The 19,316-nt window shown below is 41.1% G+C and overlaps 1 protein-coding gene across 5 annotated transcripts in view; it reads left to right on the top strand.

Moving 5' to 3' along the window:
• The window catches only part of PPARG (peroxisome proliferator activated receptor gamma), a 123,749-nt gene that overhangs the window by 49,230 nt on the left and 55,203 nt on the right, over positions 1-19,316 (top strand). The window contains exon 1 of one of the 5 annotated variants that reach the window (XM_005902845.3): positions 9,174-9,417. The exons of the other annotated variants lie outside the window; for them this stretch is intronic. Within the exon in view, the coding sequence (XP_005902907.1) occupies positions 9,336-9,417 (82 nt within the window). The 5' untranslated portion in view covers positions 9,174-9,335. Of the gene's footprint in view, positions 1-9,173; positions 9,418-19,316 lie in introns of those variants that run through there. 5 annotated transcript variants of the gene reach the window in all.

The raw sequence follows: 19,316 nt of genomic DNA, 5'->3' as shown, positions 1-19,316 counted from the left end.
ATGGTAGGCTACAGTCCATGGGGTCGCAAAGAGTCGGACACGACTGAGTGACTCCACTTTCACTTTCTCTGTTTCACAAAGACCCAGTGTATATAACAAGAGTATGAAATTGTTAAGTAGTTAGATCTTCAAAACAAGTATGAATTTTAAAGGTTCGCTTAGCAATAGAAGACCCATTTTTATTTATGGTAGCAGTTAGAGAGCTGATAGAAAAATAAAGATTAATTTTGTAGCCAAAATCCATTGTCAGGTTCCACATGCAAGCTCTTTTCAAGAGCTGCTTTTTACTTTCTTCTTTTGCTTTGAAGGACCTCATAGCATCATTGTGAATTTCAAAATAGATAAAAGCACAGTGCAGCTCTAAAGTGCTTTTTAAAACTTAAAAGTATGAGTACCTCACAGTGGAAATTTTCACATAGTAATTTTATTCTTTTCATTAGAGGAACTGTGTCAATAGAAAGTACAACTGTTTGTACCAGAAGAACCCCAGGCTGTTAGGATGACTCATGAAGAATCTGAGCATGAGGCAAAAGGACATTTGTCAGCAGAATGGGTTCCTGAACTGATTGATCAGATATCACCAATTTTTAATTACCAAGCTGTTATTGAGTACTTCGTTTTTAAAAAGCCCCGACCCTAAACTCTGTGGTCCGCTGTGGCGTTCCCACAGGTGAGTCACCCACATTAAGTGACTCGCATGGTACTGAAGCTTTTGTGCTAATACACTTCTAACGTAATTGTTGGCATTAAGAATAATTGATTGGAACAATTTACTTGAACGTTTTATTGCATCATTTTAATGAGACAGAGCACACACTGGGAATGAAGAAACCTGATTTCTAGCTCAAAGTCTGCTTCTGATTATTGGAGTCATACCTTGGGCAAATCATTTGATTTCTCTGTAACTCATTTTCCTTATGAAAAATTAAGAGTTTGAATGTGTTAATCTCTGTGGTATCAAGTTATAGGAGTCTGTAATCTCATTGTATTTCCTTTGGGGCAGTCACAAAACTGGTAAATGGCTTATTTTACATAAACTAAACTTGCCTAAAGCTCTGTGGCCCTGAACTTGCATTAGGATTGCGGGGTTTCATATGGCTCACCAGTGATGGGATACGTTACCTTAGGAATCTCCAGATAGCTGATCTTGAAAAATTAATTGATAAAATCTGAACAGTGAAGAAGATACATGTTTTAGAAGTTTGGGATTTCCCACAACTTAAATATGGGTCAGTTGATGATATCACCTGTAGGTATTTTATTATGGTTAGAAACCAAATTGCTGGAGAATTTCAAATATTACACTGCAAACACAAGTTAACATAGTTTAGGTGGTATGTCTTTGGTTCAACGGTATAATGACTGGAAAAGTGTTTAGTTGATCCCTAGAAAGTGGTTAGACAGGTTAGAGTTTTGTTTTGTTTTTGTTTTTGTTTTTTTTCAGGTATAACAGGCAAGTTAACTTTTGAAGGGGATGGGGGGACGCGGGAAGAAGGAAGTTTCCAGATGAAAGTGCCTTTGGTGGTGTACCTAATTAGCCACCAGGTATAAGAAGGAAGTAGTAACTCAGGATTAGAACATGAATAAGAATGCAATATACAGAGTTTCCATTACCCTTTAAATAAACAAATTGCAGGCATACTGTTAAGTATCTCCACATTGGAAGCCAAAAGGACTTAAAGGGTTTTGCAGAAAATTCTTCTCATTCCAGAGATGAGAAACGTGAACCCAAAGAGTTAATACAAGTCTGAAGCCATATAACAACTGAAAACCTATGCTTTCTGGCTCCAGTTTCTATCTGTGACCCCATGGATCACATCACTTCAGGGTCAAGAAAACCTTTTAAAATACCAAATACACATCTTCTGGAGCTATTGGCTATAAGCTAACATCTTTTCATCAAGTTAATTTTTTTTGTTCAGAATGGTTGTTGTTGTTGTTTCGTCGCTAAGTTGTGTCTGACTCTTTGCGACCCCATGGACTGCAGTGCACCAGGCTTCCCTGTCCTTCACTGTCTCCTGGACTTTGCTCAGATTCATGTTCATTCATCAAAATGGTTTATTAGCTTAGAGTAATAATCCTGTATAGAAAACATATTCTGTCCGTGGGGTTCTCCAAGTGAGAACACTGGAGTGGGTTGCCGTGTCCTTCTCCAGTTGACCACGTTTTGTCAGAACTCTTCAGTGTGACGTGTCTGTCCTGGGTGGCCCTGCATGGCATGGCTCCTAGCTTCACTGAGTTACACAGGCCCCTTCACTATGACAAGGCTGTGATCCACAAAGAGCCAACTAACTGGAAGAGACCCTGCTAACGGCAAAGTTTGAAGGCAAAAGGAGAAGAGGGTGGCAGAGGATGAGATGGTTAAATAGCATGACCGACTCAATGGACCTGAACGTGAGCAAATTCTGGGAGATAGTGGAGAACAGAGGAGCCTGGCGTGCTGCAGTCCATGGGGTCACAAGGAATCGGACTTGACTTAGCGACTGAACAACAACAATGCTAACATAGAAAACATGTTGTTGAGTTGGCCAAAAAAACTATTTCGAGTTTTTCATGTATGTGAAAATCCGAATGACCTTTGTGGCCAATACTTTTTGAAATTCTGAACCAAGTTATAGTTTTAGCTTAAAGAAGAATGGATCTTGCCCTCCTTTCTTTCAAGAAAAAAAGAAAAAGAAAGAACCCAGATATGTTCAGTGGTGGCCTTCCTTTCTCTCTTTCCATGGGAATCCTGGACTTGCTGGGATGGTGGCCGTGGGATCTACCTGTTAGGATACAGGGTTGTATGTTCTGCTTAAAGGCCTGTGTCCCATTGAAACATCGTTTTTCCCATGCTGTGTTCCCAGAGACTGTGGAGAAACTGAATCGATGCACCCCCGACACTGGAAGGTGGGGTTCTGAGCTGACTTTAGTTGCACCAGGAAAAGGCAGCAGTTCTGGGCAGGTGAAGTGAGCTTCAGAAGTCTTTCTGGTTGTTGGCAGCTGTGTGGCTTCCTTGGGGGACCACGGGGAGATGTCAATCTTGTCAGAAGAAGAAAGCTGAAGGTGTTGTCACTTCCCAAGGTCCCTCTCCTCCGTGAATGATCCCTGGGAGACAGATGTGTCAGGCAGCTGTCTCCTCATGGCTCTCATCACCAAACGATCAATAACATGTGTTGATGCCAGCTAGGCACACAGCTAGGCAGGACCCGAGGGATGCTCACAATTATTAGGTATTGTTCCCTCAAGGAGCTCCTGACCTTTTAGGAGCTAATGCAGGTGGTCATAGCTCTTGTAGCATGAAACAAAGCAACTTTTTCAGTGGGGCTATAGCAGAAGGAAATGGCAACCCACTCCAGTATTCTTGCCTGGGAAACCCATGGACAGAGGAGCCTAGAGGGCTACAGTCCACGGGGTCACAAAGGGTCAGACACAACTGAGCGCAGGTAGAGATGGAGAGCCAGCAGGAGAAAGAATTCTTTACGCACTGTGCTAACTTGTACTAACGCAGCTTGCTTTACAGAAAAGAAAAATAACGCACTTAAGCAGCTTTCAAATTCAAATTCAATCTAGGGAATGAAATCCAAATTTAACCTGTAGCCACCCAACCTGGAACAGTAAAGAATCCGCCTGCCAATGCAGGAGACCCAGGTTCAATCCCTGGGTTGGGAAGATCCCCTGAGAAGGGAATGGCTACCCGGACTCCAGTATTCTTGCCTGGAGAATCCCATGGACAGAGGAGCCTGGCAGGCTACAGTCCATGGTGTTGCAAAGAGTCGGACACGACCTTTTGACTAACACACAGACACACACATGCTGCAGTATGTTACAGAAGCTGAGCTATAACATTGTACGTGTGAAACTTACATGATGTTATCAACTAATGTTACTAGGATTGAAAAAAGAGAAAGGTTTTAGTTTCCAAGAGTAATGTGACAGGAAAAATACTCTCTTCTGTGGGAACATTTGATGTAAATCTTTGTCAATCTAGTGCTTTTTGAAAAACTTCATACAGATACAATACTGTTAATTATACATTTTTAGACATTCTCTTACTTTTTTGTTATGGAATCATTAACATTATTACTCTACTTGTTGCTGTTGTTCAGTTGCTAAGTCGTGTCCAACCCTCTGCGACCCCGTGGACTATAGCCCACCAGGCTCCTCTGTCCATGGGATTTCCCAGGCAAGAGTACTGAAGTGGGTTTCCATTTCCTTCTGGGGATCTTCCTGATCTAGGGATCGAACCCTCGTCTCCTGCATTGGCAGATGGGTTCTTTACTGCTGAACCACCTAGGAAGCCCATTACTCTAGTTGCTTCTCCTAAATGTACTAAAATTTGGGGAGTATTTTGACTGAGTAATATTCAGATTCTTTTGGTCAAGAGATGTAAACGATACTGAAGACTAAATACTGAAGAGTAGCCTTCTCAAATTCCAGTCTTCCATTTCTTTCAGATGTCATAACTAGGATAGGATTACGCTTTCCATCTTCCTTATGATAGCACCATTCCTGGTTTCCCCCATGCTTCCTCCTGCTGATGATGTGTCCTGCACCCACAGTCACATCCACACCCCTGCGTCTTCACCGTCCACAGGGAGACGATCGCCTCGTCTTCTCGCCTCTACACGGCACAGAGCCCGACATCCCCCAGTGTTGGAAGCTGGGTTAGCTTTTGTGCGAGTGCATTAGGAAGGTGGCCTTCTCCCACTTCTCCTCACTCTGGAAAATAACCAAGGGCTGTCTTTCATAGCTGACTTCCCAGGTGGCTCAGTAAAGAACCTGCCTGCCAGTGCAGGAGACGCAAGAGATGTGGGTTCAATCCCTGGGTCAGGAAGATCCCCTGGTGAAGAGAATGGCAACCCACTCCAGTATTCTTGCCCGGAGAAGCCCATGGACAGAGGAGCCTGGCGGGTTATAGTCCATGGGGTCGCAAAGAGTCAGACATGACTAAACGACCAAATAATAACAATCTTTCAAAGGGCGTGCTCCACAGGATGGAAGGCAATAGAATTCTTTATAAAAGTACCCTTCAGAAACAAAGTGCTGATAACCAGTTGGTGTAGAAAACACCTAGACGTGGTCTAAAGCTCCAAGATCTACATTACGGCCCCATTTACTGGCATGCTTTTTTATGCATCTTATTATAATATCCTTCATATTTTGATAGTATAAAGAGTAAGACACTGGGAAATCTCAAGACCTTGACAGTAAGTAAATTCACACGCATGTCAAAACACTAACAAATTTGTCAGTGATCATATACTGTGTCCACTGATGCTAACGACTTAACTTAAGCAAATACATTATTTCTGGTACCATCACATGCCAATTGACCTTCAAGGTTAAGGAAGCTAAAAGATCACCCTTTTAGGGATATTTGGATAATTTTGATAAATATAATTAAATGTGAACTCGTCGAGGATGGGAACCTTGACTTATGAATATTGTTATCTCTTATCCCTTAGAATAACACCTGGCAGTTAGTATCTCATGAACATCTGAGAGATACACGAGTGGATAGCTGTCAACTGTGTAATTAGATACAAATGAGATTGGCTCCGTTTATCTTTTTAATTTTTATTTATTTATTTTTCTAACACCAAAACCATTTTGTATTGGGGTATAGCCAATGAACAATGCTGTGGTAGCTTCAGGTGAACAGCGGAGGGACTCTGGCTCCATTTGCTTTTGTCCATTTAATTTGTAAGTTGTATCTTACATGATCCAGTGCTGCAGTGTGATAGGAAAAAATCACTAACATAACAAATACGATTAAACAGTCTGTATTCTATAAGTATTTTGTTAGTAACTTGGGGTGATTTCTGCATTGCTTGGTATGTTGTCAAGAGTTTAAGCAACATTTGTTGCACCCGCCACTAATATTAAAACCATCATTAAAAAAAGAAAAACAACACACGTCATTTTTGTCTATTGATTATTTTTAAATTCTACAAGGTGAGAGCACATCCATCTTGTTCACCAAGCCAGCACCTAGCTCCATGCCTGCCAATATAGTGGTGATATATTGCCAGTAAACATTCATTGAATAAATAAATGAATGAAAGACAGTGAACAGGACAAGTTTTTTGCTTTCTTGTAATATAGTCTAGGGGAGAAGGGTTGGCAGATTGTGGTCAGTGCTGTAAGAGTTGATGGTATTAGATTCAGGGGCTGTGGAGTAATTCGCTGTTAAAAATAATTTTATGTTTGAATGGCTGAAGCCTGTCTTCAGAAGTATTCGAGGCTTACAGCATCTAGCGACGCAGCAGGTAGGCCAAGTTGAATGGTGTTTGAGAAGGAAAAAAAGAGTATAGAAGTAACAGTAGGTGAAGAATCCAGAACTCAGTCCCTTTGAGGACTCTTGGAAAGAATGCGTGTGTGTATTGCCCAGAGAGTAAAAGAGATGGCTAGAGAACCAGGTGATACTATTGACCTCAGAAACAAAACTCAGATGATCCTCAGGTAGAACTGTGGGGCATGAATGAGCTACATGGTCACTGAGGAAGTGCGGGAATGACAGGAAGAAGCGTATTGAGAAAGTCCCCACATTCCCTGCATATCCATAGATACGGAAAAGTGAAGAACAGTTACTTATTGATGTTCCTTTAAAGAGTTAACGCGTCTCCCCCTTAACTCACCCAGTGCTCTAACCCTGTTGTGCCTGATTTATTAAAAGCGGTGATTCAGTCACTTCTAAGAGTAGAAGTCAGTGAAGGCCAGTGGTGGTAAACTGGCCTGAGAATTAAATTCCAGTTCCAGCTCCATCCCTCCCTAGCTGTTTAACCTGGAGAATTTACTTCTCATTTGGGATCCCCATTTCCTCATCTTATTAATAGATCCTTAGACCCGCAAAGGGCTTCTCTCACTCGAAAATGGTATCATTCTGCCAACTTTATCCTTCTTATAATCCATCATAATCTTAAGCACACTTTAGTAAACTTGTTCTAAGTTCAGTTTTTAAAAATTGCAGAGACTGTGCAATCAGAAGGCAAGAATGAGGTGATGATAGGGAACTGAGTGAGATACTGCCACTTAACAGGAATAAGGAGCTTCCCTGGCAGCTCAGACGGTCAAGAGTCTGCCTGCAATGCAGGAGACCCAGGTTTGATACCTGGGTTGGGAAGATCTGGAGAAGGAAATGGCAACCCACTCTAGGATTCTTGCCTAAAGTATCCCATGAAAAAAAAAAGAGCCCAGAGGGCTACAGTCCATGGTGTCGCAGAGTTGGACACAACTGAGTGACCAACACACCCACGCACAACAGGAATAAAGCCAAAATATGCCTTTCAGACTCAGGCACATTTTGGAACATGGAGTATGTGTAGGCACTGTGTGGGTGCTAAGTTGCTTCAGTTGTGTCTGACTCTTTGCAATTCTGTGGGCTGAAACCTGCCAGCTCCTTTGTCCAAGGGATTCTCCTGGCAAGAATACTGCAGTAGGTTGCCATGCCCTCCTCCAGTGGATCTTCCCAAACCAGGGATTGAACCCACGTCTCTTACGTCTCCTGCATTGGCAGGTGAGTTCTTTACCCCTCACACCACCTGGGAAGCCCTATCTGTAGGCCAAATGGGGCTTAAATTTTTGTTCAGTTTTATCAACAAAAAGGAAAGTGTTCTTGACTTATTTTTATCTATCATAACTTCAACCAAGAATCTTGGATTAATCACACCTTTAAATGTTGTGTCATTGTGCAAAGTTTCCCACTGAGAAGAAGAAACTCGTTTATTGAGAAAAGACCCTGATGCTGGAAGCGATTGAGGACAGGAGGAGAAGGGGGTGACAGAGGATGAGATGATTGGATGGCATCATCAACTCAATGGACATGAGTTTGAGCAGGCTCCAGGAGATAGTAAAGGATGGGGAAGCCTGGCGTGCTGCAGTCCCTGGGGTCACAAAGAGTCAAACACGACTTAGCGACTGAACAACAACAGCAACAAAGAGAAAAAACTAGTTCTACACAGCTGTAATTCCCTCAGTTATTTCGACTGTCAAGAAAGTTCTTTTAGCTCAGTCACCTTAATAAAGGTGTTTTTGATTTTTAGAAGTTTATACACGATGGAATTTCCCAACTCTCCACTGTATTCTGTGCCGTGGAGACCCAGTTAAGTCTTCTTCCCACCAAGCTATTGCTCCACAACTGACAAGAGAACTTTTGCTAATCTCTTGTAGGATGATGAGTTACTCAATGTAGATGGACCAGATATATATGTATTCTGCTCGGGGAATATTGGGATCAGCGTATTCAGAGATTTATTACCACCTGATATACTGCCCCATGTGGGGGCATCTTTTTAAATCCACAAGTCACTGCAATTCCATGAGGCCACTTGTGTGATAGGAGGAGGCCTGCTCCCACATTGAAATTTGGCACAGCTAGCGTTTCCCTTTGCCAAAAAGGTCAAAGGCCTTGAGCAAGAAGCCAGCTTTTTCCTGATTACAAAACTGACCACAATTCCTCTCCAACCTATCCGTGTCAGTCTTTTTTTTTTTTTTTTCCTTTCTGGTAATGCATTATTCCTCTCAGGGAGAATTCTACTTTTTTCATGATGATCTGGAATCTATCCTTCCAATGTTAACGAACGTTCACACATCAGCTGATGTATATGCTATGGATGGATAAACTTAATAATTAAGTTTCTGAGCAGCAGACCCTGATATATAGAATCTGAGCTGTCTCAGGCCCTGTCTCCAAGTCTGTTAATGCTTCAGTTTTAGAGAATCTGGATCGCTGTGTCATTTTTTTACAGACTACACAAAGTAAGAGAGTAAATACCTAAGGACAGAGAATTTCAGTAGCTGATCGCAAATTTTATAAACACATACTTGAATTCAGACATTTTCTTCAGATATCAGATGATATGACTAGAGATTCAACCAAGGGTGGGCAGACAGAAAAAAAAAATTATCCAAGTAAGTTTAGCTAGTATTTCATAACCCAGAGATGTAAAGTTTTCCATTTTGGAATCAACTGAATATTGAACCACGTCTGCCCTCAGAGTTCTAAGTACTGTCCTGCCCCCGCCCCTCACAAGATACGAGGGCCACCGGCGAGACGGTGTGGCAATGTTTTCCTTGTAATGTACCAGGTCTTGCCAAAGCAGTGAACAGCCTTATGACGCAACAGTTTGTCACAGCTGGTCTCTAACAGGAGGATGCCAGCCAGTCCATCCAGGCCTGGTCCTCTGTGAGTTTATTCCCACCTCCTCCAAACATTTGGAAACGGACGTCTTGACTCATTGGTGCGTTCCCAAGTTTTACTGCCATGCATCTTTTTCTTTGAACGGAACTGGCCTTTTGCAAGAAATAGACCAAATATCGGTGGGAGTTGTGGCAAATCCCTGTTCCGTGCTGTGATGGGTGAAACCCTGGGAGATGCTCTTATTGACCCAGAGAGTGAGCCCTTCGCTGTCACAGTGTCTGCAAGGACCTCACAAGGTAAAGTCACCTCCAGATTTGGCTGTCGGTATCCCCTGGGCATCGCGGAAGGGTGGACTTGATCTTGTGGCTTGTCTTCCAAGTGATGTGTGTTCTGCTACTCTGATGTGTGTAGGTCAGTATTTTGATGCTTAACTTGCTGCTCTTGCGTTCACTTAAAGCATACTCAGAGCTTTTTTTTAAAAATAACAAACAACTAAATCCAGATTTTATTTCTGTGCTTGACTCCTGTGTCCTGAATTTAAGTATTCAAGGTGTATTTATATCCAAAGAAATTCTACTTGTTTTCATAGGGTTGGCCAAAAGACTTGTTCGGGTTTTTCTGCACAATCTTACGAAGAACCTGAAGGAACTTTTTGGGCTACCTAACATTTTCTGTGTTGACGTATGTTTTCCCCAAATACCTAAGGTCGTCTTGGAATGTCTTTCCTCCTTTTAGCCTTGTGTGTTATGTATCTCTCACAGCAGCGTTTATTCATTTTAAAGTACTCTCAACATGTTTTTGCTCTACTTTGAAATCTAGATACTTGTGTGGGCATTTTATCTCTCTCAGAGAATTGTAAGCATCCAGGGTACAGAGCCAAGTCTTATTCTTTATATTTCCTAGGGTGCGAAGCAGAGTGCCCAGTGCTTTGTAGAACAGTGTGGAGACCTTGGAGAAGGCCTGTTCTAAGCATCTCATTTTACTATTGCATGCTAGGTAAATGATTATCACTGTTACTCAGATGTGAGAGATTCAGTTAGATACCTCATTTTCAGCATTTCTTTCTTGGCCTTTGCGAAATGTAGGTTTTTTATTTCTATAGCTCCTTCTACTGGAGCGTATTAGCACAGCTGCTTCTGTTTTGTGCTATATCATATTTATTTCTTTTTTTTTCTCTTCTTGTAGATGCTACGTAAAAATTCATTGTGTTACCTAGTCTGATTCACATTTTACAATGTAAATGCCAAAGTGTTAAAATTCAGTTGATTAAGTGTTGAAATGGATGGCTGTACATTTTGATGTTTTAATTTTTCTGAAAGTCTGAAGTTTGAGCATATTAATCACAGAATTTTTTAAACATTGAGCTTTTTAAAAGTTAAGAAAAAAATTTCCTGAAGTGACATTTCATTTTATTGTGACATTTGGATTCAATGTATATTTCTGTCATCTGAGTCTCTTAAACAGGAGTTTAATCTTACTATATTACATAAAATCCTGTTATTCTGTTTTTCTACAAGCCATAAAAAGTATTGGTATGTTTCTCCCATTATTAATTTAACCTGCATCAGGGCAGAATGTCCAACCCATACTGTAAAATAATTCTTGTGTCAAAATTTGACAGTTTTGTTTGTTTGAAAAGAATATGTCCAGAATGCAGTGCAACAAATATTTAAGGTTAACTGAAGCAAATATGTTTATGGTAAGGGATAGTTATGGGTTTTGCATTAGTTTTCATTCTGCACTAACCTCTTTATTTTTATACCTTGAATTTACCCTGGGTGTAATTTTTTTGTGTCTCAAATCCCTTTCAAAAGAATGACCCAGTACTTTTCTTCTTAATTAAGATGGTACAGAATAGAATTACGAGCAGTTAAGAAATTATATATTGTGCCAATTATTTAACTCTCATGTTAAATGATCTCTGATTACTCTTTAGTCATAAATGTTTTTTCTGTCAAAAATAGGTTTCTAAAGGCCAAAGACCCGTGATAGTTCACTTCTATTGTATTTTGTAGAGGGCCACTTAAGTACTTCACTGTTGCCAAAACAAACAAACAAACCTGAAAATAAATTGGGAACGTGGTCATCATTAGCTAATCGAGGCCAGCAGAGATGAAACCCTGTAGAGATTAGGTACCTGGCCTCGGTACAGGAATTTATCTGGCTTCTCTTGCTCATCACAGGCAAAGGGAAATAAGGGTGTTGCAAAGATCTGGGTGCTGCTGTTGAAGGCAAAGCGGCTCACTGAGTGTGAATGGTCCAGTTATCTAGCCACACTGGTCCCCTTCATGAGACTTTTTAAAAAGTCCACTCTTTGTAACCTCTATGCCCAAAGGGGACTTCTGCATGTTTTCCTGGGATTCATTATCACCGTGATTCCATGTATCTTATTCCCCTTTCTGTTTTCATCGTGAGCTTTTCAAGGAACCCCAAGTAACCCCATGCTGGCCGTGAAACCCCGTTTCCACTAGAGAAACTGGCAAGGTTGAAGGGAAGCGTCCATAAGCTGAAGCTGAACATGCCTCCCGCTTTCAGCGCCAGACTTAGTCCTGGGTGAATTCTCTAATTTTAAGTTGTTGCACCAGAGCACTGAAAGATGATGACACGCTTGTCCTTTGGAACTGATTGAGCAATGGGAGTGTGCCTTAGAGACACGACAAATGCTGCAATAGATGATTCTTTGAAACCAGAGTCTCTCCTGAGAGAGGGGTGAGTGATGGATTGCTGCCGTTTCTATTGAGGGAGACTTAAACTGTGGCCGTGTGGCTCCAGGCAGCTGTGTACTTGGAGCATTAGATAACTGAGCCAAGCCAAGGCTTTTACCTTTCCACAAGTTCTAAGGGACCCATGTGGTGTCAGGAAATGGAACTCCTGAACATGTCCTGGCAGTATGCTTTCTGTGTGAATTTAAGCGTGTCATCCATCCCCTCTGCCCTCCGCACACATGTTAACAGAAAATACAGGACTATTGTGAGGACTGAACGATACAGTTGTTGCGAAAGCACACCAGACGCCCTCTGTGAAGTTCATTGTCCTGGGCTTGTGGTGTTACTCACTTGTGGATAGAACAGAAGATACACAGTATCCTAAATTTGAAGCATTTTAAGGAATATGGAGGAAGAAAACCTGCAGGATTCCTTATGCATCAAAATGAGTGGCAGTTTTAAGTGAGATGAGGCCTCTGTATAACCTCTCTTGAAGGTTTTGATAAGGAAATGATCAGACTTAGAAAAAGCATCCTCATGTCTGATTTTTTTTTTTAAATGGGCCAGTTACCTCCCGATTTCATTAACATTTGTCTATAAAGAGATTGAATTTCCACAAGTTCAATCATTTTTTGTGCCTAAATGAGAGCAATGATCGCATGTTTTCTTCTCAGAGACACTGAAAAATTGTCTTGGATTATAATGTTCTCTATATGATGAAGATTTAGGTCATTGACAGCTCCAGATTTCATGATCTCACAAGTAATAACAGTTCAGGGAGTTTTTCTAGAATTTTACTGTTGTCCATAATAATGTTTTCCTTAGTATGAGTGAGTGAAAGTCAGTCAGTCGTGTCCGACTCATTGCAACACCATGGATTGTAGCCCACCAGGCTTCTCTGTCCATGGGATTTTCCAGGCAAGAATACTGAAGTGGGTTGCCATTCCCTTCTCTAGGGGATCTTCCTGAGCCAGGGATCGAACCCAGGTCTCCTGCATTGCAGGCAGATTCTTTACTGTCTGAGCCACCAGCGAAGCCCTTTCCTTAATAGTATGCCTCTAGTTTTATCATCTATTTCTGATTTAACTGTTCAAATTTGTTTTCTTATCACTAGGATGTAGTAGATTTGGCAGATTTCTAGACTCTAGGAATCTCCTTATTATGTTTCCGAAAACTGTCATTTCCCTTGTGCATTCCCCCCAATTATGAATTATAGGAAACACTCCAAATATATGTCATTTATATTAAGTGCTTACAAGAAAACATAGCACTTTAAAAATTTTTATTTTCCCCAACAAAGCCTAAGGAACACGACTTGTCTTCAAAGCTCATGCGTGTGCTTAGTCGTTCAGTTGTGTCCAGCTCTGTGACTTCATGGACTGTAGCCCACCAGGCTCTTCTGTTCACAGGATTTTCCAGGCAAAAATACTGGAGTGGGTTGCCATTTCCTCCTCCAGGGGATCTTCCCGACCCAGGGATTGAACCTGAGTTTCCTGTGCCTCCTGCGTTGCAGATAGATTCTTTACCATTGAGCCACCAGGGAAGCCTGCCAGCAACTATCCATATAAACTGCAATATAAATCCATATAAATGCAGTGTAAAACATGGGTCGTTAAATGAAAAAGAATTGTTATGCCTCTGATAGAGGTTGTCGTGGATTATTACCTTTATCAGCATTGTCACTTATAACTTGAATAAGATAAGCTGGAGGAGATTCTGAAATCATCATAGCTCTTTGTAAGGTATGTATTCTTTGTGTCAGAGGAAATCTGACCAAAGCAAATTTCTTAGTTATATTAGATCAACAGAACAGACACAAAGTTTCTGTTGCCTTAGCTTCCTTTGAACACCCTTATATTAGGCCTTAGAAAGCTGTCCAGAAAACACCTTGTGTCCACCTACTGCTGCTGCTGCTGCTAAGTCGCTTCAGTGGTGTCCGACTCTGTGCAACCCCATAGATGGCAGCCCAGCAGGCTCCCCCGTCCCTAGGATTCTCCAGGCAAGAACACTGGAGTGGGTTGCCATTTCCTTCTCCAATGCATGGAAGTGAAAAGTGAAAGTGAAGTCGCTCAGTCGTGTCTGACTCTTAGCGACCCCATGGACTGCAGCCCACCAGGCTCCTCCATCCATGGGATTTTCCAGGCAAGAGTACTAGAGTGGGGTGCGATTGCCTTCTCCGGTCCACCTACTAGTATTGAGTTATTTGTGAAAATATGTGATAGAAAATGAATCAGATTCACTTGAATAGGACTAAGTTTCTATAAACCTTTACCAGATAACTTATTACTTGTTTTTTATAGACAGTTTTGTACCTGTAACTAATTTAGAGACGCGGGCATTGTACATGTATTTGATAGCAACTGCTATTCAGCTCTTATAACATGGGAATCAAGACCACGTGGCTGCCTGAGCACACAGGTTTTTAGGCCCACGCAATTTTTAGTTGAGAAAGGGATTGCCAACACAAGATTGAGGTTCCCACAAGTGGCGAATGGTTTACATTATAAAGTAGATTCAAAACAGCAACTGTCAGTTACCTACAGGAGAATTATCCCTCATTACCTCATGCCAGGATTTCTGTACGGCCTTATAGCTGACCTTCTAAATGAGAAACTGTCAGCCAGCCAATCCAATCTGCCAGATAAGTGGTCCTAAAAGCCTGTCTTTATTACCCATCTTCTAATACATGTTGAGCATCTACAATATAATAAATACGAGACACCAGGAACACTGGCTTTGAGAGCTCTTTGTAACCTGTTTCCACCTTGTGTATCTTATTTCCCCCCAATCCGAGAGACTGGCCTGCCTTGCTCTAACTGGACCAATGCCATTGTCCCAAGAGCAAGCCGCACTCACCCTTGCCTCCAAGACTCCCATGTCCTCTCTGTCCTTCAAGGTCAGGTTCAGGTGACGTCTCCTCTATGAAACACTCTCTGGATACGTTACCATTAATTGCTCTCCCTTTCCCATAAAAGGACTGTGTTTCTTCTCTCCCCTCCACTGCCCCTGAGGACCATCTCAGTCTCCTGAGAGGTTTACCCGCGTCTGCCTTAGCCCCCAGCCACCTAGTCTCAACCCACAGGGATCACGTTAAAGTGCAAGTCAGGTCTGTCCTTGTGCTCAACACCGTGCATGACTCTCCCTTCTCTTAAACGTAAGCCCCGCACCCCTACCTCACCATGTCAACACCCCTCTTACCCGTCTGCCCTTCACCCTCCTCTGCAGCCACATCCGCCTCTTTGCTATTCTCCCACGTTCCACACTGCTCCTGCCTTAGTGCTTTCACTCCAGCTCTTGCATCTTCCTGGAATTCTCTTCCTTTGACACCTTGGCTAACTCTTAGCTCCTCCTAATCTCTGCTCAGCTTTTACCTTCATGTGAGGATTGCTTTGACCCTCTGTTGATTATCTGTCCTCCCCACGGGTCTTCCCCTCTCCCTGCTCTACATTTTCTCGTGTCTAAAGCATTCTTCATCCTCTAGCCTCCCGTATAATTAACTTACTCCCCGTATTTATTGTTTATTGTCTGCTTTACCCCACTAGCACATTAACCCCATGAAGTCAGCGATCTTTGTCTAGTTTGTTCATCCACTGACACACCCCAGCTACCTGGAACGTGCTCGGTGAATAGCAGGGCTCAGACACTTGTTCAGTGAAAGAATAAAACCCTCTAGCATTTTTTGGTCTGTATCACAGTGTTTAACCCTTAACTTGAGACTGCCTGATATTATTTTCTGTTTTAAAGATTCCCTAAGCCAAGTTACATAGTCACTGAGGATAAGATCCAAGTTTATTTTTCCTTTTATTCCACCAGTATCTAACACGTAATAGGTGTCTAATAAGTTCTTGTTGACTTATGAAGAACACGCTGCTCTTCCACGGTACTTTTCTGAGGTCAGACACTGAAATCTGTTAAGTGTGTAAAAATGAAAGTTTAGTGTGCACTGAATAACATTCTAAAATTAATGCTATTAAAAGCAAACCATGTGATATATGTGCTAAAAACCAAGTACAAAGATACTATGGATGACCTATTACTAAGAGTTATGTGCACCATGGCCCTCCATTGGTTTGACTATCATTTGAATATTAATTTGAATGTGACAGGTTTTTAAATTATCCAAGTGCCTGGCTTCTTTGGCAAGTCTGTCTATCTCCTGATACTTCCAGGAGCCCTGTTTGCTAGCAGAAAAGTACCTTACTTGGTTTAGTAACTGATATCCCACATATGAAGCCCTTAGAGCACTGCCTGCTGTGTCATCAGGGTCCAGCAGATGTTAATTCTGTCTTGTCACCTTTAAAACAGAAGTTACCACTCTGGGATAATACAGGTTTACATTATCCATACTACCAAAAATTTTCTATTTTCAGTTACTTAAATCAGACTGACTTCTTAAGTCTCCTCCAATCTTTTCCTTAACATTTTTTCAGAATATCTAGGTATTATCTGATAGATACCCATTACTAATCATAGTTCTAGAAGAAAAACCAAGGTTCAATTTCTAGTTTTGGCAGAGAGCCAATGGCAGAACCTGGTAACAGAAGTTCTGATATCCTTCACACGTTCCAGTCATGTGAACACAATGGCCCCCTTACTTCTTTCAGAGAAACTTATTCATTCTTCTTACTCTTTTGCTTTGCATTAGCAATTAAATATTTTTAATGTAATATAATTGGATATTACCTTACTGTTGTCTTACCCTTTACCTAAAACTCGGCCTTTTAGTTTTAAAAAAACCTATTATGCAGACTGGGCAACTTTGCTTAGTTGATTAAACTATGTTGCTGCTGCTGCTACTGCTAAGTTGCTTCAGTCGTGTCTGACTCTGTGCGACCCCATAGATGGCAGCCCACCAGGCTCCTCTGTCCATGGGATTTTCCAGGCAAGAGTACTGGAGTGGGTTGCCATTGCCTTCTCCGAACTATGTTGCTAATAAGATCCAAATGTGTGTGTAACTTTGACCTAATTCTGGCCAAGTTTCCGTAGAAATCTCTACCACTTACAAGGAATCTCTTTACTACTGATACAGCCACACCTCTAGCCAATTACAAGGTAAAACAATTGACCCAGGAGAAACCAGCCCAATTTGCAAGTGTTGGTTCTGTATGAAATCTAATCCTCTTTGATGTTATATTCATTTTGTTATTATTGCTTAAATAAATTCAGGTATTAGAAGGGCCATGCTAGATGTTGGAGATGAGTATGTTTTCCTTGGATTATCTTTATCAGGAACAATCCAATCCTAGTCATTCCACTGGCCTTTACAGTTCAAACACATCTCTACAGTGAAGAGAGCCCTGATTATTTCAGAACGTGTGGGTCTCTTTCTCCTCTGTTTCTAAAGCACTTACTGTCTGTCTACTGTCTTCTTTTATCAAACGTCTTTCACCTTGGTAACATCTCAAGGTCAAGAACTACATTATATTGTATTTCTTGTGAGACCTGAAGAATACCTTGCACATAGTTTTAGGCCATTGGGTATCTTGATTTCGAAGAGCTGACTCATTTGAAAAGACCCTGATGCTGGGAAAGATTGAGGGCAGGAGGAGAAGGGGACGACAGAGGATGAGACGGTTGGATGGCATCACCAACTCAATGGACATGCGTTTGGGTGGACTCCAGAAGTTGGTGATGGACAGGGAGGCCTGGCGTGCTGCGGTTCATGGGGTTGCAAAGAGTCGGACACGACTGAGCGACTGAACTGAACTGGCTTTGTATTACTGATTGAGCATGAACTGAGATGAAGATGCTGAGAAAGAAAAATTGCCAAAGAAAAGTAAACCAAGGAAAAGTTTTGGGAAGAGAAACACCATAGTGAAATATACGATGACTTGTATAAGGAGCAAGGTTATAAAATAGGTCATTGATAGAAAGAAGACATTAAATTATTAGCATAAAATAGGTAGCTTGAATTTAACCTACTGATATATTTCACTTAAAAAGAATGTCTCAAAAGACAACTCAACTAATTGAAGCACATTAACCTTCCAAACAGAGGACTCTTGATGTAGGCATTAGGTTTTAGAGATAGATTTCCTGCATTATTAAAGAACACAGGGTCTCTATATAACAAAATAGGCCAAAGATATCTAGAGCAAAAACGTATCTTCTAATACTCACTCCCAGGATGAAATGTGCACCCTTTGAGTTTTTACCTGCCCTGTTCACACTGCTTTAAGAACGTGTAGATTAAGACCTACAGTTCACATGAAATTGATTTTTTGTGTATGATGTAAGGTAGGGGTTGAACCTTTTTCTTCTCTATGTGGATGTCCAATGTGTGACCTACTCTATTGAAAAGACTGTCTTTCCCCACTACGCTTCACTGGCATTTTTCATAAACTAGGTGACCGTTTACATGTGGAATGGATTCTAGGCTTGCTCTTCTATCACACTGGTCTGTTTTTCTGCCTTTGCACCAACCAGTATCTGGTCTTGGGGACTGTAACACTGCCATTGGTTCTGGTATCTGGTGGTGTAAGTCCACCAGCATTTTCTTCTCTTCAAGATTGCCTCATCTAGTCTTAGCCCCTTAAATCTTCATGTAATTTTTTAGGCTCAGCGTGTCGTTTTCCACACCAAAAAAAAAAAAGTTAAGATTTTGATTGGAATTGTTCCGAATCTATAGATAAATGTGGGGAGAATTGACAGTTTTATAACACTGAGCCTTCCAGTGCATGAACATGCTGTACCCCTTCATTCAAAGATTTAGATCTTTTTTCAGTAGTATTTTTCAGTTTCCAATGTAGAGATCTTACTCTGATAGATTTTTTCCATAGGTACTTGATGGTTTTGATGCTATTGTAAAAAATCATTTTAAAATGTCATTTTCTGTTTGTTGTTGGCTTTATAGAAATACAGCTGGCTTTTGAATATCAACCTTATAGTCAGCAACTTTGCTAAATTCTCCTGTTAACTGTAATGGGTTTTTGTGTGTGTGTGTGTGTGTGTGTTTATACAGTCATGTCATCTGTGAGTAATGTTAGTTTTATTTGTACTCTTCTAATTCGGTGTCTTTGTTGTTGTTGTTGTTGGATTGGATAGGATCTCCAGTGTTTAATAGAAATAATGATAAACTAGTATCCTTATCTCATTCCTGATCTTAGAAGGAAAGCTTAAGTATTTCACTATCAAGTATGATGGCTACTTTAGGGGTTTTGTCTTTTTTTAAAATAGCTATTCTTTATCAGATTAATGAAGTTTCCTGCCCTTCCTAGTGAAGAAGTTTTTTAAACTCATGAATGAGTGTTGAATTGTAGAACATTTTTTCATCATGCTATAATGGGTCAGGAGGAAGAGTTAAAATGAAAATGCTTACATCGAATATTTTAATATGATGTGGCAATATGTTTTAAGATTAGATATATATATATAAAATCTCTATGTATGTATATATAGTATAGCTAATGAAAACCTGTGTTTCACTCCATAGCCACTGGTGATCTGGCTACATCTGTTTTGACACTTTTGTCCTCAAGAGTTTGTTTAGC

Source organism: Bos mutus, chromosome 22 (assembly GCF_027580195.1).
Source record: "Bos mutus isolate GX-2022 chromosome 22, NWIPB_WYAK_1.1, whole genome shotgun sequence".
Lineage (NCBI taxonomy): Eukaryota > Metazoa > Chordata > Mammalia > Artiodactyla > Bovidae > Bos > Bos mutus.
The sequence above is the reverse complement of the archived record's forward strand: the minus strand, read 5'-3'. Positions and strand labels throughout refer to the sequence as shown.